The sequence below is a fragment of the Macrobrachium nipponense genome, chromosome 6, assembly GCF_015104395.2.
Source record: "Macrobrachium nipponense isolate FS-2020 chromosome 6, ASM1510439v2, whole genome shotgun sequence".
Lineage (NCBI taxonomy): Eukaryota > Metazoa > Arthropoda > Malacostraca > Decapoda > Palaemonidae > Macrobrachium > Macrobrachium nipponense.
Window position 1 is genome coordinate 66658650 of NC_061108.1, and position 26922 is coordinate 66685571.

The window sequence follows — 26922 nt, forward strand, 5'->3', positions numbered from 1 at the left end:
AGATAATTTCAGGAATACAATCATCCCCACTTTAATCATAGTGGCAGGCAAACCAGACAGAATGCTGAGATTCCTATCTCATAAAAACCAGCCCATCCCTGGAATCTGCGGGCCACTTTGGCACTGAGACAGTTCTGCATGTCAATAAAAAGATACTGACATTCCTTTGGTCTGAACACTATCAGGTAGTTGGCTAGACCACCACAGCTCCCACAATTGGTTTCAAAAATAACTTCAAACCCAGCAATGGTATCCCTTCCCAGAAATCTAGACAGTGAAAGGAGGATGAGAGGTTGGATAGCAAGGTGGGAGACAGTTGGTAAAATTTGAAGGAGGTTGATGTAATATTAAGAAATAGAAAAAGTATGAGAGAAATTTAGAGTCGAACTATGGAAAAAATGATTCCTCAGTTCAAGAGCCATCTTGCCTGTCACAAGGATTCAACATGGAAATGATATTCCACGTTGAAGCCGAGTGACTCCGTCAAGGCATTCTCTCATTAAGAGGGGAAGAGAGCTTGGGAGGAACCTGTTAGAGGGAGAAGATTGAGAGAGAGACAGAGAATTAAAAGGCGAGATAAAGTGAAGGAAGATATGGAGAGAAGAGGTTTGGTGGAGGATGATGCCCTCGATAGAAGGCAGTGGAGAAGGCGCATCAGGCAAGCGACCCTTAATGTAGGGATAATGGTGGGAAAGAAGAAGATTGGAGAAAACAAGGTTGACCTTACAAGATTTTAACAATGATTTTATGGTTTCAAAGCTGCTAAAGCAAGGCAAGCTAAGAGTGTTCTTAGAAGTTATTCTCCTTATTATTTTCTCTATAAAACTTTTGTAGGCTTTATTATAGCAAAAAACTAATATATGTGAAGGATAACATAAATCTGTCCGATTTATGTATTCGATTTCTTGATCCAAATATTGGGGACTGACAATGCGTAATGCCCGTAAAAACATAGAAGAAAAAATTACATTGTGACACTAAGATGATGGCTTGAATAAAAATGGACATAGGTTGTTATGGTGTTGGTTAGTTTGCTATAAATACTGAATTTGCATTGAAATGGTTCTCTATGTATTAAAACATCTAAGAAAGGGAAGTAATTGTCTTTTTCCAATTCCAAAGTAAACTTAATTGATGGTACCTAATTATTCAAATCAGAGAGTAAATCATTTACATCAATACCAGTTGGCAAAATAGCTAAAATATCGTCAAAACATCTATACCACTTTAACTGAATATATATAAGTGGTATTAGGTAAATAGCTTTTTTCAAAGAATTCCATATACAAGTTTGAGAGGAGTGGTAATAAAGGGTTGCCCATTGCCATACCACATATTTGTTGATAAAATTTACCATTACCTATAAACTTACAATCACAAATGCACAACCTAGTGATTGAAATATGACTTACAGGTAGAAGTAATTCCTGATGGGTTAGTTCATTACTAAGATAATCTAAAACAGAATCTATAAAGACTCTAGTAAAAAAGAGAACAAACATCAAAACTAACGAACCTATCAGTGGGGCATTTGGACAAAAGCTTCGTAATAGTATATTTCAAAAGTTTATATGATGTTGAGGTAATAGTAGTTGCATTTAATCTTTTGTAAACCTTCTAAAATACTCCAGTTTTGGGTAGGTCTACTAATTCTTCAGGTGTGTTGGATTCCAAGTACACATTTTCCTTTATAATCCCGATCTGTCACTTGTACGAGCTTTTTTGGAAACTTACTTTCATATTTATGTCAGTTTTACTAGTAAAAAACAAAAGTCAAAAGGCCTTGCAGCAGTACTCCACTGTTTAGGTTTCCTTAGTGGCATTAGCCTTCACACACACACATACACATATAAATATATATAATTATAATATATAAATATATATATATATCTATATATATATAATAATATTATATATATATATATATACTTAGATGGCACGCAGCTGGTCTGTCACATTATGCACGATGTCTTTTCTGGACTGAAATCTGGTCCCTTTCAGCGGCATTCTCAGCTTGGGGAAAAGTCAGAAGTCACCAGGCACCACGTCAGGAGAATAAGGAACCTGATGAAAGCACATGTATGTTGTGTTTGGCCAGGAAACTCTGTATCAAATGTGAAGAATGGGTAGTTACGTTACAGTGATGGAACTACCAATAGCCCGCTGCCCAGAGAGAGAGAGAGAGAGAGAGAGAGAGAGAGAGAGAGAGAGAGATATTTACACACATTCTAAAGTAACTTATCAAGTGAAATAAGGGGTGCAAATCCCTTAGTCTTATTTTAAAGCGGACAAGATTTCAGTCCAGAAAGGACATCATGCAGAATGCGACGGACCAGCAGCACACCATCTCACAAGAAGTGTTCCAGTACTGTTTCTGGCAGTGGTGGAACCATTGAAAGAAGTGTGGCAGCCCAAGGGGACTACTTTGAATTAGATAATTGTAAGATATTGTTATATCTGATTGCATATATTTTTATGAATAAAGGTGGGTATTTTTTTTAACACAATTTGTTTATAATATTGTCATATAGCTTTGTAACCATTGTTTCAAACAGCTCTATGGGGCAGTAAATCACTCCAATAACATTAATATATACAGCATTACAATCTTTTCATTAAACTCTTGAGAGGCCAATTAGTACTTACCTCATGAACGCGTGACTTCTTCTCCTCATCTGCAGGTTTGGCACACACTACCAAGGCAAAACATAACAGTAAAGTGTACTGCATAATGCCAACAAACACTCAGCTAAACCTCAACCTGCAAAGAGGGAGTTCATTTAGGAATAAGATTTTAAAAAATCCAATAATTATTTAGTCATTTAAGCGGACCATTGAGATGATTTATTTCGTTCTCACAGGGTTGGTTCTGTAGGATTTGATTACATTTTTTAAATTCATAATTGAGTTATATAATGAAGATTCTTTATACATTTCTTCTTCTGATTCCTTCCTAAAACCTCAAATTCGTTGTATATCATAATTTTGCCCCTCACACAATAAATATTAAGATCTTCATGTGACTCTAGTATAGTCTGTGCATATATAGGAGGGACTGGATCATGTGGGCTATTCATCAGTTTCCCATTGGTCATTCCTTTGGGTAGGATCAATTCCATAGTCCAACAGTAGGCTTAATTTGGTCTTATTTATTACTGCCAGGTTCATTATTCCAGATAATCTGCCAATCGCTGATTATGATGACTTTTGGGCTGGTATATTATAACTATCAAGAATATCTACTTGTGATCTTGTTTTAGTACCTGTCGCTTTGGTTGCTTTTTCAGTTTCTTGATTTCCTTTAATACCTAATTAGGGAGGAATCCAACATAATTCCATGTTTTTAAATAATTTTTGAAATACAAATCTAATTTGCCGTTTAAAAAAATTTTTTGTATTATCATTTTGAAGGGTTTCCATAGAATTTCTGAAACTGCAGAAAATATAAATATCTTCTCCACCGACTGCACAAAAATGATATGTTTATAATAACATAAGGTTTATTATATTTACCAAGTAATTACATAGCTATAAGTGCCTCTTACATGGCAGCTTGAGATTCAAAATTTCACGATATCACTTCAAAACATTGTGTAGGTGACCGTCCCAACCACTAGTGGGCAAATAGGAACGACAGTAAGCAGAAAACTAAGTTCTGTGGGCTCCGATGCTGCAATTACTTGGTAAGTATAAATAAAACCTTATTTTATTATAAAAATATCATTTTATTTATGTAACTTACCAAGTAATTACATAGCTGATTCATACACTGATAGGAGGTGGGGGACAAAGACATATTCTACTCCAAAATACTAAGTTATGTAATAAATTGAAATAGAAAAGTTGCTAGCATTGAATACAATGCTTGTCCTTCTTTATCTTAACAGAGCTACTGGGATACTGCCTCTGGTTGATGCTTGTCTTATCCCGTAATGGTATAGCAATATAGAAGTGTCACCTACTACATAAGTGGTAGCTTTACAGTTAAGGATCATGCCAAATGTGGGTCAAGCATAATAGGTGCCTGCTCTTGCCCTGGACGCAGCACCTAATAAAAATAACCATACAATATTGTCGCCTACACTGAGACAAAACCAACCACATCGACCAAAAGTGGTGCGTGCTTCAGATGCGTTGCACCCACTGGCTCTCTCAGACACCTTATTGCAAGGTGATAATATAATAGGAAAAATCCTATGCTTCCTTCCCCAGTACCATGCCAATCACTAGATATGGTCTGAACATTTTTAACTTCCATAAAATTATAGATAACCGAAGAACGATTACATTCCCAGTAGTTTGAAGGCAGAAAGGCAGAATGGATGTGTGAGGCATAAAAAACGTAAGCTAAAGGGGTAGAGGTTACTCTGACTTCTTTAGCTTCATTAATATGAAGGCAAACTGCTCTCCTAATTTTTGCGTGTGCCTCATTGTCAAAGTCCATAAGTGCAATATGTTCTTGTCAGTGGATGAAACTGATCTTGCCATACTGCTATATGCAAAGGATGGTCCTCTGAAAACTCCAAATGGACAGGGACCTCCCTATTCTCCCACAGAACTAGAGAGTATTTGGACGATCTGGTGTCAGGTTGTAGCTGGTGCCAGAAACGCTATAAGCCAAGTTGAGCTATGAGCTCAGGACTAGCGGGCGCTTGTGGGAGCTCAACGCAAGAAATGGTGTCAGGCTGCAATTGGTGCCAAAGGAATAAGGCGCTAGGTATGGTGTTTTTACGTTGCATGGAACCAGTGGTTATTTAGCAACGGGACCAACGGCTACAATGTGACTTCCGAACCACGCTGAGAGTGAACTCCTATCACCAAAAATACACATCTCTCACTCCTCAATGGAATGGCCGAGAATCGAACTCGCGACCACTGAGGTAGGACGCCAACACCATACCAACCACACCACTGAGGCACTTAGTGCAAGAAATGGTGCCAAGCTGCAACTGGCACCAAGGGAATGAGGTGTTAGGTGAGCCGTATGCCAGACGAGCTCAAGGCTCATGGCTCTATAGCTGGTGTCCCACAGAGCTTACGCCAGAATATATCTGTCATCTTGCGAACCGGGCACCAGACAAACTAGAAGTTTTAGGTGAGTTAGACGCCAGGAGAGCTAGGGGTTCTGGTTTCACTCCTTAAGAAAGTGAAATGCAAAGGGCTAGATACTTCCAGAGGGCGATGCAGAATGAAAATAAGGGACATATTGTACCTGAAAGCTAAAGAACAGAGTGGGTCTTGCTAATACATCCTAGTCGAAGCCAGAGGCTACTTTTCTTTTTTTTTTTTTTTTAACCAGACCACTGAGTTTATATTAACTCTCCTTGGGCTGGCCCAAAGGATTACACAAGCTATTTAAAATCTGTATAAATTACTATCTAAAAAATAAATATTCAATATCTGGAATATATAAATTACTATATGAATAATATATTTTATCGTATAAATGATTTAATTTAAGGAATTTTAAAATATTAAAAAGTGAAAATTTGTCACTTTCTGACAATATTTCTTTAAAGGAATATCCTCTAAAAAATATGTCTCTTTGGAGTTTATATTTTGAACAGATTTTTAAAATGTTTTACTGTTATTTTGTACATTACACATTTTGCACATAGGTATATAGGCATGGCGGTTACTCATTGGGTAACCATGTGTCAGTTTAGTGTGACCAATTCTCAGCCGTGTCAATATTACTGAATTCTTGCTGCATTTCTGATAGGATAATGGCCACAGGTCTACAGTTTCTTTGATTTCTCTTAAACTATTGTTAGGGTGGTTTTCCCTCCAGTTATTTTGCCATTTTTTCTTAATCACCAATTTACTGTGTCTAATATAATCTTCTAATGGTAATAATTCTGCTGACATTGGGAGTGTTCTGGCCTCTTTTGCATATGTGTCTGCTTTTTCATTGCCTTCTAACCCTGTGTGAGATGGTATCCAACATAGAGTAACAGATATCTTTTGCCTTTTCATTTCATGTAATGTATGTCTAATTTCATTTATAATTTTGTTTTTTGTAGTATAACAGCTTATTGCATTTATTGAACTTAGTGAATCGCTAAAGATGGTTACTTCATTACACTGGTTTTCAGATATAGTCGTTAATGCTGTTTTTATTGCTAGTAATTCATCAGTGAACACTGATGCTTTCCTACGTAAGGAGGCTTGGATCTTTATATTGTTTCCGTAAACAGTGAATCCAACTGCCATATCATCTTTGGAACCAGCAGTATATATATGGTTATTATTATGTACCTTGATATGTTCCAGTGCAACTTGTTTCATAGTGAGGGGATTATTCAATTTATTAATTGGTATTGTACATAGTTTTTTACATATCTGGGGAGCACTTATCAACCATGGAGGCATTATTTTGTTAAAATTGTAAAAGTTAATATTATAAAGGTCATTGTCATTAAATAATCTACTAGCTCTAACAGGGAAGGATGGGATAATTTTTGTATTCCAGAAACAATCTGGATCTTTAAATAAATATTTGGTTTTTGCTAGACTACTTACAATTTTTAAAGCTCTGCACATCGTTGTTATTTTGAATCTGTAAGATAGTGGCATTTCTCCACTTTCTACACTCAAGGATTGGACTGGAGATAATTTGAATGCTCCAGTGGCTAAACGAAGTCCAAGATGGTGTACAGGATCTAGCATTTGGAGGGTAGTCTCCCTACCAGAACTATAAATTGGACTGCCATATTCTAATATTGGTGGAACTGTAGTCTTATGAAGTTTCAATAGTTTCTCTACCAGCACCCCATGAAGTGTGAGCAAATTTTAAAAATATATTTAAAACTTTTAAGGCCTTTGCTTTGGTGTGTTTTACATGGGCCTTCCAGTTAAAATGATTGTCAAAATATAGGCCTAAGAATTTGACTTCTGGATAAAATTGGATGGGAGTGTTATTCATGGTAAGAGCTATAACTTGATTTCTGAGCCAGCGTTGATCCTTATAAAATGTTATTGCTTGTGTTTTTTCAACAGAAAATTTAAATCCAACAGATAATGCCCATCATTCAATTTTAGTTATGGAGATATTTAAAATTCTTTAGATGTGGCGTAAGTTGTTTGAAGTGTAAAAAATGGCAAAATCATCAACATATAAGCTGTTGTTTACATCTTTTGGAAGCATTTTAACAATATCATTGAAAGCTAATGCAAATAATGTGCTGCTTAGTGCACTACCTTGAGGGATACCCTCTTCTATTTTAAAATGTTTCTGATAATACGGTTTCAATTTTAGTCTGGAATGTTCTTTCTGTTAGGAAATTTTGTATAAAAATTGGATAAAAATTGGAGCTCACCCCTTAGATTTATGTCATGTAGAGGTTTTAAGACTGAATATCTCCATGTCGTATCGTACGCCTTTTGAATGTCGAATAAGACTGCAACAGTAAATTTTTTTTGTACAAATCCTCTTTTGATTAGATCTTCTAGTGATGTTAACGAATTTAAAGTTGAATGATTTTTCCTACTCCCAGATTGGGTTGCTGCTAGACCTTTATTTTTCTCTAAATACCATAATAAGTCTATTATTTACTATTTTTTCCATGAGTTTACAAAGACAACTAGTTGGTGATATAGGTCTATAATTATTTACCGATGTTGGAGCTTTGCCGGGTTTGGGTATAGGAATTATAAAAGCATTTTTCCATGCTTTGGGAAGTAGTTTCTTTTTTCATAGGTGATTATAAAATTTTAATAAGTATTCTTTGGCTTTAATGTTCAGATGTATAAGGAGTTCAAAAGATATTATCCTTTCCTGGGTCTGAGTTACTACAAGTTTTTAATCCAGCATCAAGTTCTTCTAATGTAAATGGGACATTGTAGTATAATTGTTGACTTGTTTCAAAATTAATTGTTTTTCTTCATTCCTTTTTCTAATGCAAAAATGTTAATCTAAATTAACATTGATTCTAGGTGGCGACTTATTATATTTGATATTTCTTTTAAATCATGAACTCTCTTCGCATTTTGTAATATTGGGGATCTAGGTGGTCGACTATATTTGCCATTAATTTTTCTAAATCTATCAGACATTTGTTTAACAGTGTCACCTGAGAAGTCTGAGATGTAATTATCCAAAAAATTATTTCCTATTACTAATAACTTTTTTCCTGAATTGAGCAGATATCTTATTCAATAAAGGTTTGATGTAATCAATTTCCATAGCTATTAATACTAACACTTTCAACGTATATCTATTGCTTTTATATAATTTGTTATATCTTTGGTTTAGTCTGTCTAATCGCCTAATCATTTTGTGCTTCAGTTTGATAATTTCTGAAAGTTCTTTAGACCACCATGGAACAGGATTTATTTTTGGCTTACAAGTTGCCATTGGTATTGATTTATTTCCAGAACTACTTACGAAATCTTTAAAATATGAATTAATTTCACTGTGATCATTGTTACTTTGGAAAGGGGAAAAATTTGTGGTAACCAAATTATAGTTTTCCCCATCAGTTTTTTTATAATTAAATTTTGGTATAAATTGTTGATGATTATCTTCAAGACATGTGATTACGATTGGGTAGTGATCACTTGTATAAAAATCGCAAAAAAATCATCCAGAGTATTCCATTCTAATGTCTACTAACGAAGTGAAACAAATTGACAGGTCTACAGATGATAGGGTCCCATGAGTTTTTGATAAGTATGTTGGGATTTCATTTTCATTCAAACAACAATAGTTGTAATTAAATATCAGATTTTCTATGTCTTTACCTACTCTATCTGGGTCGATGATACTGGCATCCTATAAAGGGTGGTGAGCATTAAAATCACCTCAAACTAAAATAGGCTCATTGAACTTTGATAAAATGTTTGATAATTGAGCCATATAATTTTTATTAGGTTGATTATATAGACTGCAGACTAAAATGCTAGATTTGTTAGTTATATGCAGGAATTGAAGATATTTGAAATTAATTATTATTAACTGTAACTTTATCATAGGTCACACGATTATGAACATATATTGCTGTTCCTAAATTACCTTCTCCTGAAACGGAGGGTGCCAGAAAGTAATTACATATTGATGGGACTGGATTATTAACATGTTGTAAACATATGCACATTGGTTCATGTTTCTTTAGGAGTCTTTGTATTTCACCCAAGTGCATTCGTGTTTTCAGACCGTATATGTGCCATTGGATAATAGTATAATTGAATGGAATGAAAGTTAAATGGTTATCTTGTGTAGTTGGTTTTATATATAAAATATATATGTATATATATATATATATATATATATATATACCCTATATATATATCTATATATATATATATATATATATATTATATACTATATTATATATATAGATAGATATATATATATATATATATATATATATATCTATATCTATCTATCTATATATATATATAGATATAAATATATATATATATATATATATATATATATATATATATATATATATAATAATTGTTTTAAACTATGGGTAATTATTTACTTAATTAGCTTTAATTTTCTTTTTGGTTTTTGGACATTTCTGTGTTATCTTCAGTTTCAGTAGTGAATTTAATTTCTTCTTGTTTGGCTAATACTGCTATTTTACTCTCACGATAGTATTGTAAGTGTCTAATACACATACAATCTTTGGTACGCAATTCTAGCTGACTTGAGATATCTTTTCTAGCTAAGAAATTCCTTATCACGTTTATCAATTTTTCTTATTTAAGGGTTGTGTTTCTTTGCAATCTTACAAAATTTACTTAGAAAAACTATAGAATATTTCTTACTTTAAATTTACTTGGAAAGACTGGTGAAGGACTTATTTCATCAATGTTATCTAAATTAGATGTTTTCCTGTTTATTTTTGAAATTTTCTTGTTCTTGATGTCATTCGTATTAACTTGAGCTTGGGGGGGGGGGGGGGGGAGAAATTATTTCTCTACCTTGTTTTCTCACTATTTGATCGGCATGATCTTCCTTTTCAGAATCTAGAGATGGCAATTCTTCACCTTTCATTAATATTTCATTAGGGTTGCTTATTAGTACTGTATTGCTACATTCTCCAAGGGACTTTTTGTTAATTTCTATGTTTGCTGACCTTGTTGTTTGTTTTTTTGTTGGTTTTTCCCGGTATAATAAAATGTTTCTTGGGCATTACTTTCTCTATGGCATCTCGATAAGATTTAGTTCTAACAGGGTCCATTACATCTTGATTTTAATTCTTGTTTTCCTTCTGGAATTGTCATGCCAGACCTGCTTATTAAGAGTTTTAATTCAGTGTTATATATGTTGAATGGGCATATCTACGATCTTACATGATGGTCTTGTCCACAATTAAAACATTTTGGAACTCCACAGTTCGAAGTGGTTTCGTGATCTTCTGAACCACAGAATGCACAAACTGGTCCATTTCTACATTTGCTTTTAGTATGACCACATTTAGAGCAGTTTGTGCAATTAAGAGGCTTTGGTACATGGGGCAATACCTCTCTTCTCTGGCCTTATATTTCAATATTAGGTGGAAGAGTCTGGCCTTTAAATTTAATTTTAACTATTCTCAGTTTTTTTTCATGATGTCTTTTATTTGGGATTTCATATACTTTTATGTTTTTAATATTGGGATATCTAATTTTTAATGAGTTCAATGGTAATGTCTCATCTGGTAGGCCATCACAATCATTATTGGGTGGTAACATCACTGTTCTCTCAATACTGTTTAATTTGTCATGTGTTTGGACAGTGACATTTATCCCATTCATATTATTAAGCATTTGGTAAGGTTGACTGAATTTTTGTGGTAACTTCCACTATCCATTCTTTTCTTTTTATTGTCTAAACGTCATTTCTTTGGTCAGGTACTGACCTAATAAAATATTTTCAAATTTAGAAGCAGTAAGTTCGGTTTCTGTTTTAAATACCAAGTATCTTGGCCAAGTGCCATATCCAAATCATGAGTCAAAGTGTACCAATGTAGGTTCTGGTTTGTATTTAAGTTATTTATTTCAAAATCTGTTAACATTTTCTATTTTTTCATTTGTTAATGGAGGAATTTCCTTTTGTGGCATTGAGTATGATTCCATAGTTACTATGTTTGATATGGGTATGGATCTGGAATCATCGTTAACTTCTTTATTTGCACTTTCCAATCCAGGGGTGGTCAACAATGGTGGTTAAGGTATCATCCATTGATACGAGTAGCTATACTATTTCAGCCAGGTAGTCCTCCGCCCACCATACTCTTAAGTAAAACGGAGCCCAACAAGGGGGGATGTGTTATGCGGCTTTAAGTGGAGACCCCTAGAGGCTGCAACCTGGTTATACACATGGCTCCCAGAACTTGAGGCGTCATCAGTCCGTTGAGATCTGACCAAGCTCTGGGGGCCATGTTTGACATAAGACTTTCCCCTTGCTCGGGCATGTCAGGTACTCGAATTCTATGGGTGGAGAGACATGTCAGTCCTCTTCACCCTCCATCAATTCAGAGCAGTAGTCAAGAGCCGTAATCCAATGTAGGTCGAAGGTTGTCAACTAATGGTAGGGGAAAAAGTTAAGGATTGAAAATAGGACGTTGCAGACCAGCTTCTGATAGCCATGTGGACACGGGTATCCTGACGACTTGAGACCTCTTACAGACCGAAGACTATGTGGAACTGTCTGCTACTAAAGAATATGCGCGTAGTGGAAAGGAGAATCTTGAAAAGATCCATAAGAGCCACAACATCCTAAAAACAGGGAAATTAAAGCTCATAAATAGGCACTGGGAGCTCATCATCAGGTCTGGGTTGCAGAATCTCATGATAGATCCAAACTTGAAGAAATAGGAGCTACTTGTGATGGAGTTGGTGCTGTAAACTCCGGTACACGTGCCAAACATTTGACTAAATGTCCGTAAAACTTACGTAAATGTGGGCGCCAATGGGCACTGGGGAGCTACTAGGCACTCAGGGGAAACTGGCTGCTCAGCAACCAATAAGAGTTCAGGAGGAAGAGGGTGCCTGGACTCCACTGAGTGCTTTGGCGCCAATAGGCGTTGGGAGCCAAACTTCTGAACGTTCTGGAGGAAACTTCTCCGGGTTGTCCCATAAAAAAAGCTGCAAGAAGGCACAGATTCCCTGACTTTCTTATGCCACCTCTGAGGGGTGCGGACCATGTCCACAGCAGACCTTTCAATGGTCTTGAATTATACTACTGTGCCCCTGTTCAGGGTTGGGAGCCTCTGAGCTAGAGGAATGACGGAGCACATCCAGGAAGATGCCTTCCACTGGCTATCTATCGACACCTGAGATTGGCTACGGGTGCGACTATCTGGAGACCTCTTGAACTTCCTTGGACTGCCAGCAAGTCTCCTCCCAGGGAGAGCATGAGAGGGAATATAGGTCTAGGGCTAGATAGCTGCCACATCCACTACACCTTCATGAAGGCACTTTTTCAGCTGTTTGTCGAGACCTAGATTAGAGGATCAATTGAGGGGCAACTACCCGGGGGGCAAACCCCTCAGAATTCCTTGGACTGTCAGTAAGTCTTCTTCCAGAAGGGGAGTAAGACAAGGACTTTAAGTCTAAGATGTCTGAAGGGCTGAAAAGTTGCCTCCTCCATACACTTCCATGAAGACGTGTTTCCAGCGGCTGTCTGTCAATACCTGGGAATATGCAACAAGTTCAACAGAAGGGGCAATTACCAGGAGTAATTCCAACCAGTCTCCCTTGGGTGTTCAGTATGACTTCTCCCTGGTGCGGGGGAGTATGTCAGTGGCTTAGGTCTAGGAGAACCAGTGGGCCGGATAATCACCTCCTCCTCTACACACCACTCACTTTGAAGTTTAACTTCTATTAACCTGAATACATGACTAGCAATGGCATGGGAAGGAAGCAAGGGAACCAGGTGCTGAAGCATGTAGATAACATATAGGGCTAGTAGTAGGAAAGAAAATAAGGAATGTGCCGTCTGCTCCATTTTCGTGTTTTTTCATCAACATTGTGTTTCCTTCAGAAAGCAGTCTTTGATGCTTTCTTCTTGTATGATTTTCACTTTAGACTTATTTGATGTCGACCATGGGTGCTCATGGACATTTTTCAGAGCTAATGGACACTCTTGGGCGTATCCAAACTTTAGTGCACCTAGACTCTGGCACATCTGGATATGGAGCAGAAGGTTATGGTTTTCCTTCTTTGGTTAACTAAAACAACCATTCTGAAATCTCTAAAATCAGAGAGTGCTTTGAATAAAAATTCATGGCTGGAATTGCCCTTAGAGAATCTGTGAAAAGAGTAAAACTGTTATCTTCACAAAGTAAAATTTCCTTAAGTGAAACTAAAATGGCAAATAACTCGGCTGTAAAAATGAAGCAATAATTAGGCAATGCATTCAAAATTTGGAAACGTTGCTCCATAGCCAACACCAGTATCAGATTTGGAACCATCAGTATATATACAGATATCACTTTCATGCTGAGATGCATGCTCTAAAAAAGTAAGGCGCATCATTTCCTCTGATATATTCTTCTTGGATGAATTAAAGTATCTCCAATACTATGTAATATGAGGTAGCTTCCAAGGTGGGATTACTGAAAACTTGAAAGACATAACATGAGTCATGGTTATGTTTAACCTGGTCATGATTTCCCCTACTCTGAAGGCAAATGGATGTGGTATTTTTGAATGATCTCTAAAATAAGGAAAATATCTAAGCTCTGGAACCTAATCCAACTTTCCACCAGCAAAGTCTGGAAATGGAGATCCAGAGGAAGCTCTCCAGCATTACACCAACATACGATCAATGGGAGAAGGTCGAAAAGCTCCTGTAGAAATCCGAAAGCCTGCATGATGAACAGAATAAGCTTTCAATTTATACAGAGGGGCAGATGTGAACACTTTGCAACCAAAAGCTAGCTTTGGTAAACTAATAGCTTGATATAATCTGAGGACTGATTGATTGTGAGTTATTTGGCGTCACAACTACCAGGGTCACCGACGGCAAATACTAAATGTGATCTTTTAACTTTTATAATATATTAAACAAAATATAAAATAATTTTTTTTTAAAGAATTACGTACATATAAATTTGATTTATAAAAAAATTTGATAAAAAGAATTGTTAATTAAGCTGATCACATTGATTATATATTGTATAATTGTTATTGGTATTTTATGCATTGTTGAAATATGGTGGGTGTCCTATATATGGACAGCATATGGTTGATTCTAGAAGGTGTCTGTTTATGTATTCAAGTTGTGCTGTGACATCATAGGCTGTGACATCATAGACAAGATGGCGGCGGCGTCGGTGGGATGTAAACAATAACACAGGGCAGAAGGAGACACGTGCATGTGTTGTTTGGTTGGTAGGGGAGAGCTCTCTGTCTGGTAGGAGGTTTTGGGTCGTAAGTCTTGTTGTGCTGTAGATCTAAGGTGATTTCTGGAGTATACTGGAGTTGGAGAATGCATACAGGTGGGTAGATTAATCATTTGTGTAAAGAAAGTTAGGCTACGCTAAAATTCAAACTGGTAGCAGAGTGTGGTCGATCAAAGATGCCTGGATCCGACAGTGAACAAAGGGAGACTAGATGGAGAAGGGAATGTCCGAGGTTTAGCGGGACACAAGAAGAGTACAAAGAATGGAAAGGTCAAGTCGAAGATTGGCTATTGTTGTATGGAGAAGATACAAACTCGCGGCAACCGCCGAGTGGTAGGTGTCCGGTTAGGTGGTTAACAACCCTTACAGGGTGGTACTTGGAACCATTCCCATTTTCTATTCCTCAGATCATCTCTTGCCCGACCTGTCTCCTGAGGGGAGGTGGGTGGGCCTTAAAATATATATATAACTGCCAGGTAAGTATTCATAAAACTTTGTTTTATCATAAATACTTCATTTTTATGAATAGAACTTACCTGGCAGTTATATATATATAGCTGATTCACACATTTGGAGGTGGGTGAAAGACAGCCAACATCATTGGGGAAACAACTAAAAGTTGTAGGTTATAACCTTGATTCCTTACCTGCTAAGGTAGCTGACTTCAAAAGTTCCTGCCTCTTGAGTCCCTTTCCCTTAGGAGCGCCAGCCAGGATGAGACCTGCTATGCTGAAACCACTCAATAGAGTCTGTCAAACGGGGCGAGACCAACAACGTGACTAGACTTCTGCACTACCTATTCCCCTTTTAATTAACTGCAACCTTACTCAACCTAACCACCTAACCTTGCAGACTAGATATTTTATCTATTAGCTAGACTGAGGGTGCCATCTCAACCAGACCACTCCTCAGACAACCATAAAAAACACAAACCCCAATAAAGGTATGTCATACTAAAGTTAAGGTTGAGGGGAGGTAGTAACTCCTTCACCCAATAACAAAGACGTAGCTACGTATGGGCCCAAAGAGTAACACTTCTCGTAGTCTACTCTTACCTCTCTGAGATAATGAGAAGCGAATACAGAGTCGCTCCTCCAAAATGTCCAGTCCATTATTTGTCTAACTGACATGTTCTTCTGGTATGCCAATGACGTTGAAATAGCCCTCACCTAATGGGCCTTCACTTTTAAGAGACTGAAGTTCTCCTCCTCACATAAGAGGTGAGCTTCTCTAATTGTTTCCCTCAAGAAGAATGACAATGCATTCTTCGAGAGGGGCCTTTGAGGATCTTTAACGGAACACCATAAAGCACTGGAAGGTCCTCTTAAATTCTTGATCCGTGACAAATATGTCCTGAGAGCTCTAACTGGGCAGAGGAGTCTCTCCTCCTCTTGACCCACCAAGTTTGTGAGGTTAGGAACCTCAAACGTCCTCAGCCAGGGTTTGGATGGGTTCTCATTCTTAGCGAGGAAGTCGAGCCTTAAGGAACATACCTCTCCGTCTTGACTGAAGCCTACGTGCTTCTCCATTGCCTGAATCTCGCTGACCCTTTTTGCTGTGGCGAGAGCCATCAGAAATAAAGTTTTCTTAGTTAAATCTCTAAGGGTTGATTGCGAGATGGGTTCGAACTTCCTACCGCATAAGAACTTCAAAACCACTTCCAAATTCCAAGCCGGGGGTCTTACTGTGTGTTTAGTCGTTTCAAACGACTTCAAGAGATCCTTCAAATCCGTATTTAGTGATAGGTCGATGCCTCTATGCTTAAAGACTGTTGAAAGCATACTTTTGTATCCTTTTATCGTGGATACAGCCAGCTTAGATTCTTGTCTGAGGAACAGAAGAAAATCAGCAATCTGACTCACAGAGGTAGTGGTTGAGGACACTTTGTGTCGTTTACACCAAGATCTAAAAACTTCCCACTTCGATTAGTATACTCTCTGTGAAGATATCCTCCTCGCTCTAGCGATACCTCTAGCCGCTTGCTTAGAAAAGCCTTTCGCTCTGACAAGCTTCTCGATAGTCTGAATGCAGTCAGCTGTAGAGCGAGGGGGTTTTGATGATACCTCTCGAAGTGGGGCTGTTTGAGAAGCTTTGGACTTGGAGGAAGGCTTCTTGGAGCTTCTTGGAAAGTCCACTAGCATCTCCACTACCTCTGTGAACCATTCTCTTGCTGGCCAAAAAGGTGCTATCAGGGTCATTCTCCCTGTTTCGAGAAGGGCGAACTTCTTGATGACCAGATTGATGATCTTGAACAGGGGAAACGCATAAGTATCCATCCCTGTCCAGTCCATCAAGAAGGCGTCCACTGCTATTGCTTCCTTGTCCGGTACCAGGGAGCAGTAGTTGGGGATTCTCTTGTTCTTGTTGGAGGCGAAGAGATCTATCGATGGCCTCCCCCATAACTTACACAGTTCCTGGCAAACTTGAAGATCGAGGGTCCACTCTGTTGGAAGAACTTGCCCTTTTCTGCTGAGCATGTCTGCCCTCACATTCTTCTGTCCCTGTACAAATCTCGTTAACAGATTTATTCCATTCTCCTTCGTCCATAGAAGGAGTTCCCTTGCTGCTTCGTATAGGGACAGAGAATGAGTTCCTCCTTGCTTTCTTATGTACACCGGGGCTGTGGTGTTGTCCGAGTTGACCTCTACTACCTTCCCCGAGACCACTTTTTTGAAGGCTTTTAAACCTAATAGGATGGCCATCAATTCTTTCTTGTTGATATGCCATCCTTTCTGTTGCACTTCCCAAGAGCCCGATGCTTCCTTGTTCCCCAGTGTTGCTCCCCAACCTGACTCCGAAGCGTCTGAGAACAACACTAGGTCTGGGTTCTTCTTGTATAGTGATATTCCTTCCCTCAATTTTGCAGGATCCAGCCACCAACTCAACTGTCTTTTGACGTCTGCTGGAATGGGAAAAGAAAAGGAGGAGTCCTGATTTCTCCTGTCCCATACTCTTGAAAGGAAGTGTTGCAGAGGTCCGAGGTGCAACCTTCCCAGGGAGACAAACTGCTCGAGCGAGGAGAGGGTGCCCAGCAAACTCATCCACTCCTTCGCCAAGCACTTCTCTCTCCCTAGGAATTGCTGCACTTTCTCGAGGCACTTGCTCTGCCTCTCGAGAGGGAAAAGCCCGAAAACGAGCTGAGTCCAGAACTATCCCCAAATAGAGAATTGTCTGACTCGGTTCGGTCTGGGACTTCTCCTTGTTGATGATGAGTCCCAGTTCCTGGGTCATCAGAAATGTCTTTCTTAAGTCCTCCAGACACTTGTTCTTCGATTGTGACCTTATCAGCCAGTCGTCAAGGTATAGGGATACCCTTATCCCTTCTTGATGAAGCCAAGCCGCTACGTTCGACATTACCCTGGTGAAGACTTGAGGGGCTGTACTGAGGCCGAAACAAAGGGCTCTGAACTGGAAACACCTGTTCTGAACCACGAATCTTAGGAATTTCCTTGAAATCCGGTGGATGGGGATATGAAAATAGGCGTCTTGAAAATCCATGGGACACCCATCCAGTCCCCTGGACGAACTGCTGCCAGCACAGACTGAGTCGTTTCCATAGTAAATTTTGTCTTCTCTACAAAGACGTTCAGTGCGCTGACATCTAGGACGGGTCTCCATCCCCCCGAGTTCTTGAGTACTAGAAACAGGCGATTGTAAAAGCCTGGTGATTCTAGTTCCAGTACAGGTTCTATGGCTCCCTTTCCTAGCATCTGGTCTACTAGATCTAGGAGAGCCACTTGTTTCGTAGCGTCCGAGTATTGAGCCACTAAGGCTCTTGGTGTTCTCGAAAGAGGTGGCTTTTTCAAGAAAGGGATCTTGTAACCCTCCCTGACGACTGAGAGGGACCAGGTGTCCGCCCCCCTCCTTTTCCAAGTCTGCCAAAAACTTGACAGTCTTGCTCCTACTGCTGACTGGAGGACTTGTAACTCATTTCCTAGCACGGGATCTAAACGATCTCCTGCTTGTCCGTCCACCTGTCTCCTGTCTTCTTCCTCTGAAATCTGTCCTGGTCGGAGCCCTACCTCGAAAGGGCTGCAAAACCTTCTTTTCATCTCTCTTTTTTACGGAGCGAGTTAGAAGATCTTGAGTGGCCTTCTGAGTTAGAGAAAGAGTAATATCCCTAACCAGTGATTGCGGAAAAAGATGATCCGAGAGAGGGGCATAAAGGAGTTCAGCGATTGTAACTCCTTTGGTGGCGAAGGAGCATAAAAGCGCTCTTTTCTTCAAAATCCCCGCCGTAAACAGGGAAGCCATCTCGTTCGCTCCATCCCTCAGTGCCTTATCCATACAGGCCATAATGCTAGTTAACTCCTCCATTTCTGTGGCCTGTATGTGTTCTGCTTTCCTGGCCAGCACTCCCAGGGACCAGTCCAAGAAGCTGAATACTTCGAATGATCGAAATATACCTTTAATGAAGTGGTCTAACTCAGTCATGGACCACATCACTTTCACTGAATTGAGGGCATGTCTCCTTGAGGAATCTACAATACCGGAGAAGTCCCCCTGGGAGGAGGCAGGTACTCCCATGCCAAGAGCTTCTCCAGTCTCATACCACATTCCCGCCTTAGACGCCAGCTTAGCCGGAGGAAAGGAAAAGGTAGTTTTCACTGCTTGTCTTCGTTCCTTCAACCAGTCTCCTATTCTTGCCATCGCCTTCTTCGCCAAAATAGACAACTTCATCTTGATGAAGGCTGACTGTTTTTGTGACTTTCTTCTAACGAACTGTGACTGAGGAGAACGGGAAGCCGCTGGTTCAAGTTCCTCTCCAAACAGCTCAAGGAGGGAGCGAGAAAGCACTTTATAGTCCACAGCCGCATTAGAAGGTTTATCCTCATCCTCTGAAATTTCTTCTAATTCCAGACTTCCTTCTATCTCCTTATCCCTATGGGTAGAAGGAACAAAGTCGGAAGGTCCTTGTTGATCCAAGCTGTCGTGTGCACCTTCATCAAATTCTTGCTGATGAACACTTGTGTCAGGCGAAAATTCCTGAACGTCAGATGCGTCCTTGCGTCGTGAACTGGAAGCGTCCTGACGTCGAGAGTCCAAAGTGTCCTGGCGCCGAACGGCTGGTACATCCTGAGGCTGATTCCTTGCTGCATCTTTACCTCGAGCGCTATATGTTTCCCGACATCGGGAGCAGGATACGTCCTTCCTTCGAGAGCTGGATACGTTCTTTGCTAGCGCACTGTGAGAGTCCTTTCGTCGCAAGATGCATGGGTCCTGGCGCCGAGGGCTGGCTGCATCCTGGTGTCGAGAGCTGGATGCGTCATGTCGCCGAGAGCTGGTTGGGTCCTGATAACGAGTGCTGGGTGCGTCCTGAAGACGAGTACTGGATGCGTCCTGACATACAACACTGGATGCATCCTGTCCGCGAGCGCTGTATGCGTCTTGTTCGTGAGCGCTGCATGCGTCCTGCCGACCCACTCTGGATACGTCCTGTTGAGCGACAGACTGTCGGGAACGAGCGCTGCTTTTCTCCTGGCAAGGAGACCTGAAGGTGTCGTCGTACCGAGCTACCAAGTCCGTATCTCGGCGTCTAGGTGAAGGAGAGGAGAGGCGACGACAGCTAGATTTAACGTGGCGTAGAGAATCGAGAGAAGGTTTAGCACGAGAAGAGTATCGTAACCTCCTGACATCACGAGGACGGGGTTGTTCAACGTCTTGAAAAGGAGCTTCCTCCCTTGATCTCTTCACTGGCAGCCTGTCATCCTTACGTCTGCCCAACTGGGGAGGAGGGCGATTAAAAGCTTCTACTAGCGAAGTCAACTGCTCTTGCATGACCGCCATGAACGATCTCGCTACTGTTGCTGGGTCCTGCGGTTCCGAAGGAGACGGGCGTCGAGGTATGCTGGAGGAAGGAGAAAGTTCTCTAGAGAATTCCCCGTAACCTGAAGGAAGAGGAGATCTCTCATGTCTCCATGCGTCCTGCGGAGAATCATCCTCTCTAGTTTCTCGTCCTTTTCGCAGGCGATGCGTCCAAGCCATCGTCAGAAGGAAATGGTTCCGGCTACTCCATCTACTCGAATGGGGCGAACGAAACCCCGTCAGATCAGGACGCTGCTTCCAACTCCTCTTGAGCGGTCTCGATTCCTCATACTGCCATCTGCATCGAGGAGAGGGGCTCGGAGAAGACGCTACCACTTCCAACACGCCTTTTCTGTGGCGGTCATAAGCAGCCTGGGAAAACGCAACAGGACTGCTTGAGGCGACGGCTGACCGAGGATCAGTTCCTCTCAACCCCTTACGGTCATCGACGTACCTTTTCCCCTGGTCCTGGGAGCTTGGTAGACGTCTAGACCTAGGGGGCATGACAGGATCGATCAGTCGCCACCTCCACTGCACTTTCACAAGCACTATCACTTATTTCACCTTCACTCTTACCTTGTTTTAAGGCTGCAAGTTGCTCCTTAAGAATTTGCATCTCAGCCGCCATCTTGACGTACTGAGGGTCATCCAAAGTAGCTACAGGTCCTGCTACAGGAGAAGGAGCTACTACCTCAGGAGCAGGTTCTAATAATACAGGGGTTAAGGGAATGGAAAGGTCTACACTAGCTTCACTTCCAGACCTAGATTTAGATTTAGAAGCCCTCCTGACTTTATCCAATTCCAATCTACGCACATAGCGTTTCATATCCAACCATTGTTTCTCATCCAAACCCTCGCATTCTTTACATCTTTTATCCAAGGTACACTCAAAACCCCTACACCCCAAACAAACAGTGTGAGGATCGACCGAAGCCTTCGGCAATCTCACCTTACACTCCTCATTCACACACACTCGAAACTGTTTCTGAGACATCTCAAATCAAAGAATCATCCAAAGAATAAACCAAAATAAAGCCAAAAGCGATTGCCAATCCACAGAATACGTCACCAATTTAGTAGAAATACAGCGACACAGGGAAGCGAGCGAAAAAACCCAACGGCGGACTAACAACGATGTTGACAGTCCAACCGGCAGAGATGATCTGAGGAATAGAAAATGGGAATGGTTCCAAGTACCAACCAGTCAGGGTTGTTAACCACCTGACTGGACACCTACCACTCGGCGGTTGCCGCGAGTTTTGAAAAATCTGCTGGACCGATAGAGACTATAGCTATATATATATAACTGCCAGGTCAGTTCTATTCATAAAAAAGTATGACTTTGCCAGAGGTGCTAAGTGGTCGATCATCTCAAAGCAAATATTGTCACCTCCAGGAGCAGATTTATTGCTGTTCGAGAGAGCATATTCCAACTCTTCCATATCAAATTTTCTATTATAATATATATATATCTTCTTGTGTTTCGAAATTTATTGTTATTAGTTCTTCATTATTTTTCTTTGTGCGGAAGTGTTCATCTAAATTTTTATAGCTACTTACATTCGCTAAGTTTTCTCCTATTATATTACTTATTTCTTTTGGATCAAGTATTCTTTTTCCATCTTTCAATATGGCATGTCTAGGTGGTTTAACTTGGGTGCCATTTATTTTTCTGAATTTTTCCCATATTTTTTGTATGGGAGTGTTATTAGAGAGATCTGATACATATTTCCTCCATGAAATTATTCTTCCTTGAATTACTTCCTTTTTAAATTTTGCAGATCTTTTGTTGTATATAGGTTTTAATGTATCAATTTCTAGTAATAATATAGTCATTTTTTGTAAAGTTCCTTCTAATATTGGTAATGTTTTATTTATTTTACTGAACGTTCTATTCAAATTATCTAGTCGCCTCCCTATTGAGTGTTTTATATTAATTAAGTCTGTTAGTTTATCAGACCACCACGGGACTTTGTGCTTTGTTGGATGGGGCTTTGACTTTGGTATTGCTTGATCAGCAGCCTTGTTAATGAAATCAACAAGAATTTTGTTAGTTTCATTATGGTCTTTTAAATATTCAAATGGTTGGATATTTCTTGCGTGCATTTCATATTTCTCAAATCTGCTTTATTAATGTTATAATGAGTAACATGTTTTGCAGGATTATTAAGTAATAAGGATATTAATATAGAGAAATGATCACTGGTGTGCAAGTCATCAACTATATTCCAATCTATTCTGTCAACTATATTTGTTGTACAAAGAGTTGGGTCTACTGAAGAAAATGTTCTATGTGTTTTCGAAAAATAAGTACTAATTTCGTCATCATTTATACAGCACATGTCGTTTGACTCCATGAACTGTTCAATTTTACTCCCTGCTCTATTTGAGATTGTACAGTTACAGTCCCATATCGGGTTGTGAGCATTAAAATCCCCTACTATCAATGTAGGTTCTCTGGCATTGCCAAACAAATCCTTAAGTTTTTCTCATTGCCAAACAAATCCTGAAGTTTTTCTTTGCCGTAATTTTTGTTAGGTTGGTTGTATATGTTATAAATTACATAATGTTTTTTATTCGTATTTTGATGCTTGATATTTCCAAGTCAGCAAAGTTTACAGGTACTCTGTCATAACATACTTTGTTATGTACATATATAGCAGTACCTAAATTTCCTTCTTCTCTGGATGTAGATACCCCTTAAACGCCCAAGGGGTATATTAAAAATCGTCTTCCGTGTGCCGAGGCGGTCTCGGAGTTAGCGCGGAAGCGGAAAAAATATTTTCAAAAAATCACAGCGCGCTTAGTTTTCAAGATTAAGAGTTCATTTTTGGCTCCTTTTTTTGTCATTGCCTGAAGTTTAGTATGCAACCATCAGAAATGAAAAAAAATTATCATTATCGTATATAAATAATGCGATATATGATAGCGCGAAAACAAAATTTCATATGTAATTGTATTCAAATCGCGCTATGCCCAAAACGGTTAAAGGTAACGAGTCAATATATTTTTTTTCGTTGTAATGTACACTAAATTGCGATCATTTTGGTATATAACACATTGTAAAACGATAAAAGCAACACAGAAAATATTATCACAAAATAATGCATGAATTTGTAACGCGCGGACGTAAACAAATATTTTTTTCAAAAATTCACCATAAATCTAAATATTGTCCTAGAGACTTCCAATTTGTTTCAAAATGAAGACAAATGATTGAATATTACTATACTGTAAGAGTATTAGCTTACAATTGCAGTTTTCGACCATATCTGACGAGTTAAATTTGACCAAATGTCGAATTTTTTATATTTTTTCATATGCAATTATTTCGGAAATTAGAAAAGCTACAACCTACAAATATTTTTTGTTTTATTCTACATGAAATTGCGCACATTTTCATATATAAAACTCTATGAAATGCCTAATATGAAATGGAGCAAATATTCCGAGAATGCGACGTACGCATTTCTGAGATTTGTGGCGGAGAATCCGCGCGCGGAGGGAAGGAAAGTTTTTTTTTAAATTCACCATAAATCTAGAGACTTCGAATTTGTTTCAAGATGAAGATAAATGACTGAATATTACTAGACTGTAAGAGTTTTAGCTTACAATTGCGTTTTTCGACCATTTCGGTAGAGTCAAAGTTGACCGAACATGGTTTTTTTTTTCTATTTATCGTGATTTATATGCAAATATTTCGAAAATGAGAAAAGCTACAACCTTCAATTATTTTTAGTTGTATTCTACATGAAATTGCGCACATTTTCAAATAAAAAACTTTACATAACGGCTAATTTAAAATGGTGCAAACATTACCACAATCACACATATGATTTTTTCGGAAGAGTTACTGCGCGGACGTAAAGAAAATGTAATTTTTTTCATAAATTCACCATAAATCGAAATATTGTGTTAGAGACTTCCAATTTGTTGCAAAATGATTGAATATTACTAGAATATAAGAGTTTTGGCTTACAATTACGTTTTTTGACCATTTCGGTATAGTCAAAGTTGACCGAAGGTTGAAAATTTGTCACTTATCATTTTTTATATGAAAATATTTCAAAACCGATAAAAGCTACAACCATGGGTTGTTTTTTAGTTGTATTGTGCATGAAATTGCGCACATTTCCATATATAAAACTTTATGTAACGGCTAATTTTAAAATGGTGCAAACATTACCACAATTGCATGTATGTTTTTTTTCGGAAGTGTTACCGCGCGGACGTAAGGAAAATGTTTTTTCATAAATTCACCATAAATCGAAATATTGTGCTAGAGACTTCCAATTTGTTGCAAAATGAAGGTAAATGATTGAATATTACTAAAATATAAGAGTTTTAGCTTACAGTTGCGTTTTTTGACCATTTCGGTAGAGTCAAAGTTGACCGAAGGTTGAAATCTTGGCACTTATCGTTATTTATATGAAAATATCTCAAAACTGATAAAAGCTACAATCATGAGTATTTTTTTGTTGTATTCTACATAAAAATGCGCACATTTTCATATATAATACTCCATGTAACGGCTAATTTAAAATGGTACAAAAATTATGTCAAAGTGATGAAATAATTTCCGAGATGTGTCACCGATACTTTTTAGTGCGGCCAGAAAGAAATTCGAGCTTGCGCGCCTGCGTAACGATTGTAAACAAAACAACACCTTGATCCGTGAACTCCCAGCATCCCCCAAGGCGCGTGATTCAAGAGTTTTCGGCTGGTAGGCCTATAAGTATTTTTCCGCGAATTTTTTAAAAAAACTTTTGTATGTCAACGTAAAATACGTCCACTCGGCGTTTAAGGGATACTAAGGTATATTTACCGATTGTTGATATCGTTTTATTGACATGTTGTAAACATATTGGTTCGTATTCTTTCAGTAAGCGTTGTAATTCTCCCGAATGTAATCTGGTCTGGAGACCATTTATGTTCCATTGTATTATATAATTATTGAAAATATTATGTTAAGAGTGTTCAAGCATTACTTTCTTGTTGTGGTTTACCTATTTGCATTTTTTTTAAAATTTTATTTACGACATTTATTTGTTTTTCCTTATAGGACATTAGGTGTCCAATGCACATACAGCCTTTTTTGTGAGTCTCTAGACTAGTGGTTTCTTTACTTCCATATTTTATAAAATTTTGTGTAGTGTTTGTTAAACTGCCTTTTGTTATGTTTCTGTCTTTGTTGCATAATTTGATGAACCATTCATTACATCCACATGTGTTTTTATGTGTCCTCCTTTTTTCATTTACTCTTAGTGCACTAATTACTGGTGATGGATTAATCTCTTCTCTCTTCATATAAGTCTATGGTGTTCTCCTTTATTATTTCTTTATTGCTCTGGATATTTCCATCCATTTCTTCTATTATTACTTTAGGAGACAAAGTTATGTTCTTATCATTTTCTGGTCTGTGCACTTTTTTTGGATCCTTGGTCTTTGCTTCTACAGATACCTCTCTAATAATTGTTGGCTTTTTGGTTTTGGGTGGAGTTCTCTCTTTTTATCTTTAGCTTCCGGCTCATTATAACTATCTTGTGGTGTTTCAGTGATACAATTATCATTTTCCTGTGTTTCCATTTCCCTTAATATCTCAAATGAATTTGAACATATATCTGCACAAGTTTCTTGGTTTCTTGCTATATTAGTTTCTTGTAAAGTTATTTTTTCTTCTGATTTATCTATTGGGGGTTTGGTACTTACTTCCATTTTTGTTTCATTCCTTGAGCTCAATGCAGTAGAGAACATTTGCTTCCTAGCAGGATCATGCATTCCTCTAACTCTCATCTCTAGTTTGGCTTCTCTAATTGGCATTCTGATCTCTCTTGAAGTAATTTTAATTCTATGTTGTATATACAATACATACACTCCTTAGACCTAGCATGGTGATTTTGGCCACAGTTCACACATTTTGGTTCACCACACTTCCACTGTGTGGTATGTTCGTCAGAGCCACAATACGCACATATCGATTTATTTCTGCAACTTTTCCATCTATGTCCATATTTACTACAGTTTTGGCACTATAGTGGCTTACAAACATACGGTCTCAGTTATCTGTTTTGGCCCATGATTTTAATTTTAAAAGGTAGTTCTTGGCCTTCAAATTTTATTTTTCCTATTCTCAATGTATTTTCCTTATTTTGTCTACTGGCTAAACTGTATATTTCACAATCTTTCACGTTGTTGTACCTGTTTTTAAGTGAACCCAGCAAAATATTTTTTTCAATTGGTTCCTCGCTTTTAGGAAGTACTACAGTACCCTGTACGCTGTTCATACTGCCATGTGGACTACCAGAGACGGCGGGGGAAATTGTAGCGGCACTGACTTGGAAAGACTCCTGACACTCGTCTATGGATGAAGTCTTTTCCTTAGTATCGGCGGAATCAAGGAGATTTTGTCTCTGAGCCTGCTGTTGGCTCTTTTCCGCCATACCCGATTAATGTCCTTCAGTCTGCCTTTCAACAGAACATCTGTTATCGAAGCAAACTGAAGTGAACCTAAGACTCTTTCTTGGGTACGACGAGAAGCCCGCCTGTTCTTGAGGAATTGTCTCATAGCTTTCGCCATCTCTCTGCACTTGTTCGGCGGAAGAGATAGTTTGTGTGCGGTTAGATCCCATTGAATTCCCAACCATTGAAAGCGAGACGCCGGAATGAGACGGGACTTTTTCTTGGTTATCTGGAATCCCAGATACTCTAGAAATTTGATTACTTTGGCTGTTGCCCTGCGACATTCCTTGTCGTTGGTTGCCCAAATGAGCCAGTC

General features: G+C 38.7%; 1 protein-coding gene across 2 annotated transcripts in view; it reads right to left on the minus strand.

The window, feature by feature from the left end:
• The window catches only part of LOC135216382 (calumenin-A-like), a 265917-nt gene that overhangs the window by 204379 nt on the left and 34616 nt on the right, over positions 1 to 26922 (minus strand). For both annotated transcript variants that reach the window (XM_064251653.1, XM_064251652.1), the window contains exon 2: positions 2647 to 2761. In XM_064251653.1, the coding sequence (XP_064107723.1) occupies positions 2647 to 2730 (84 nt within the window). In that variant the 5' untranslated portion in view covers positions 2731 to 2761. The remainder of the gene's footprint in view (positions 1 to 2646; positions 2762 to 26922) is intronic.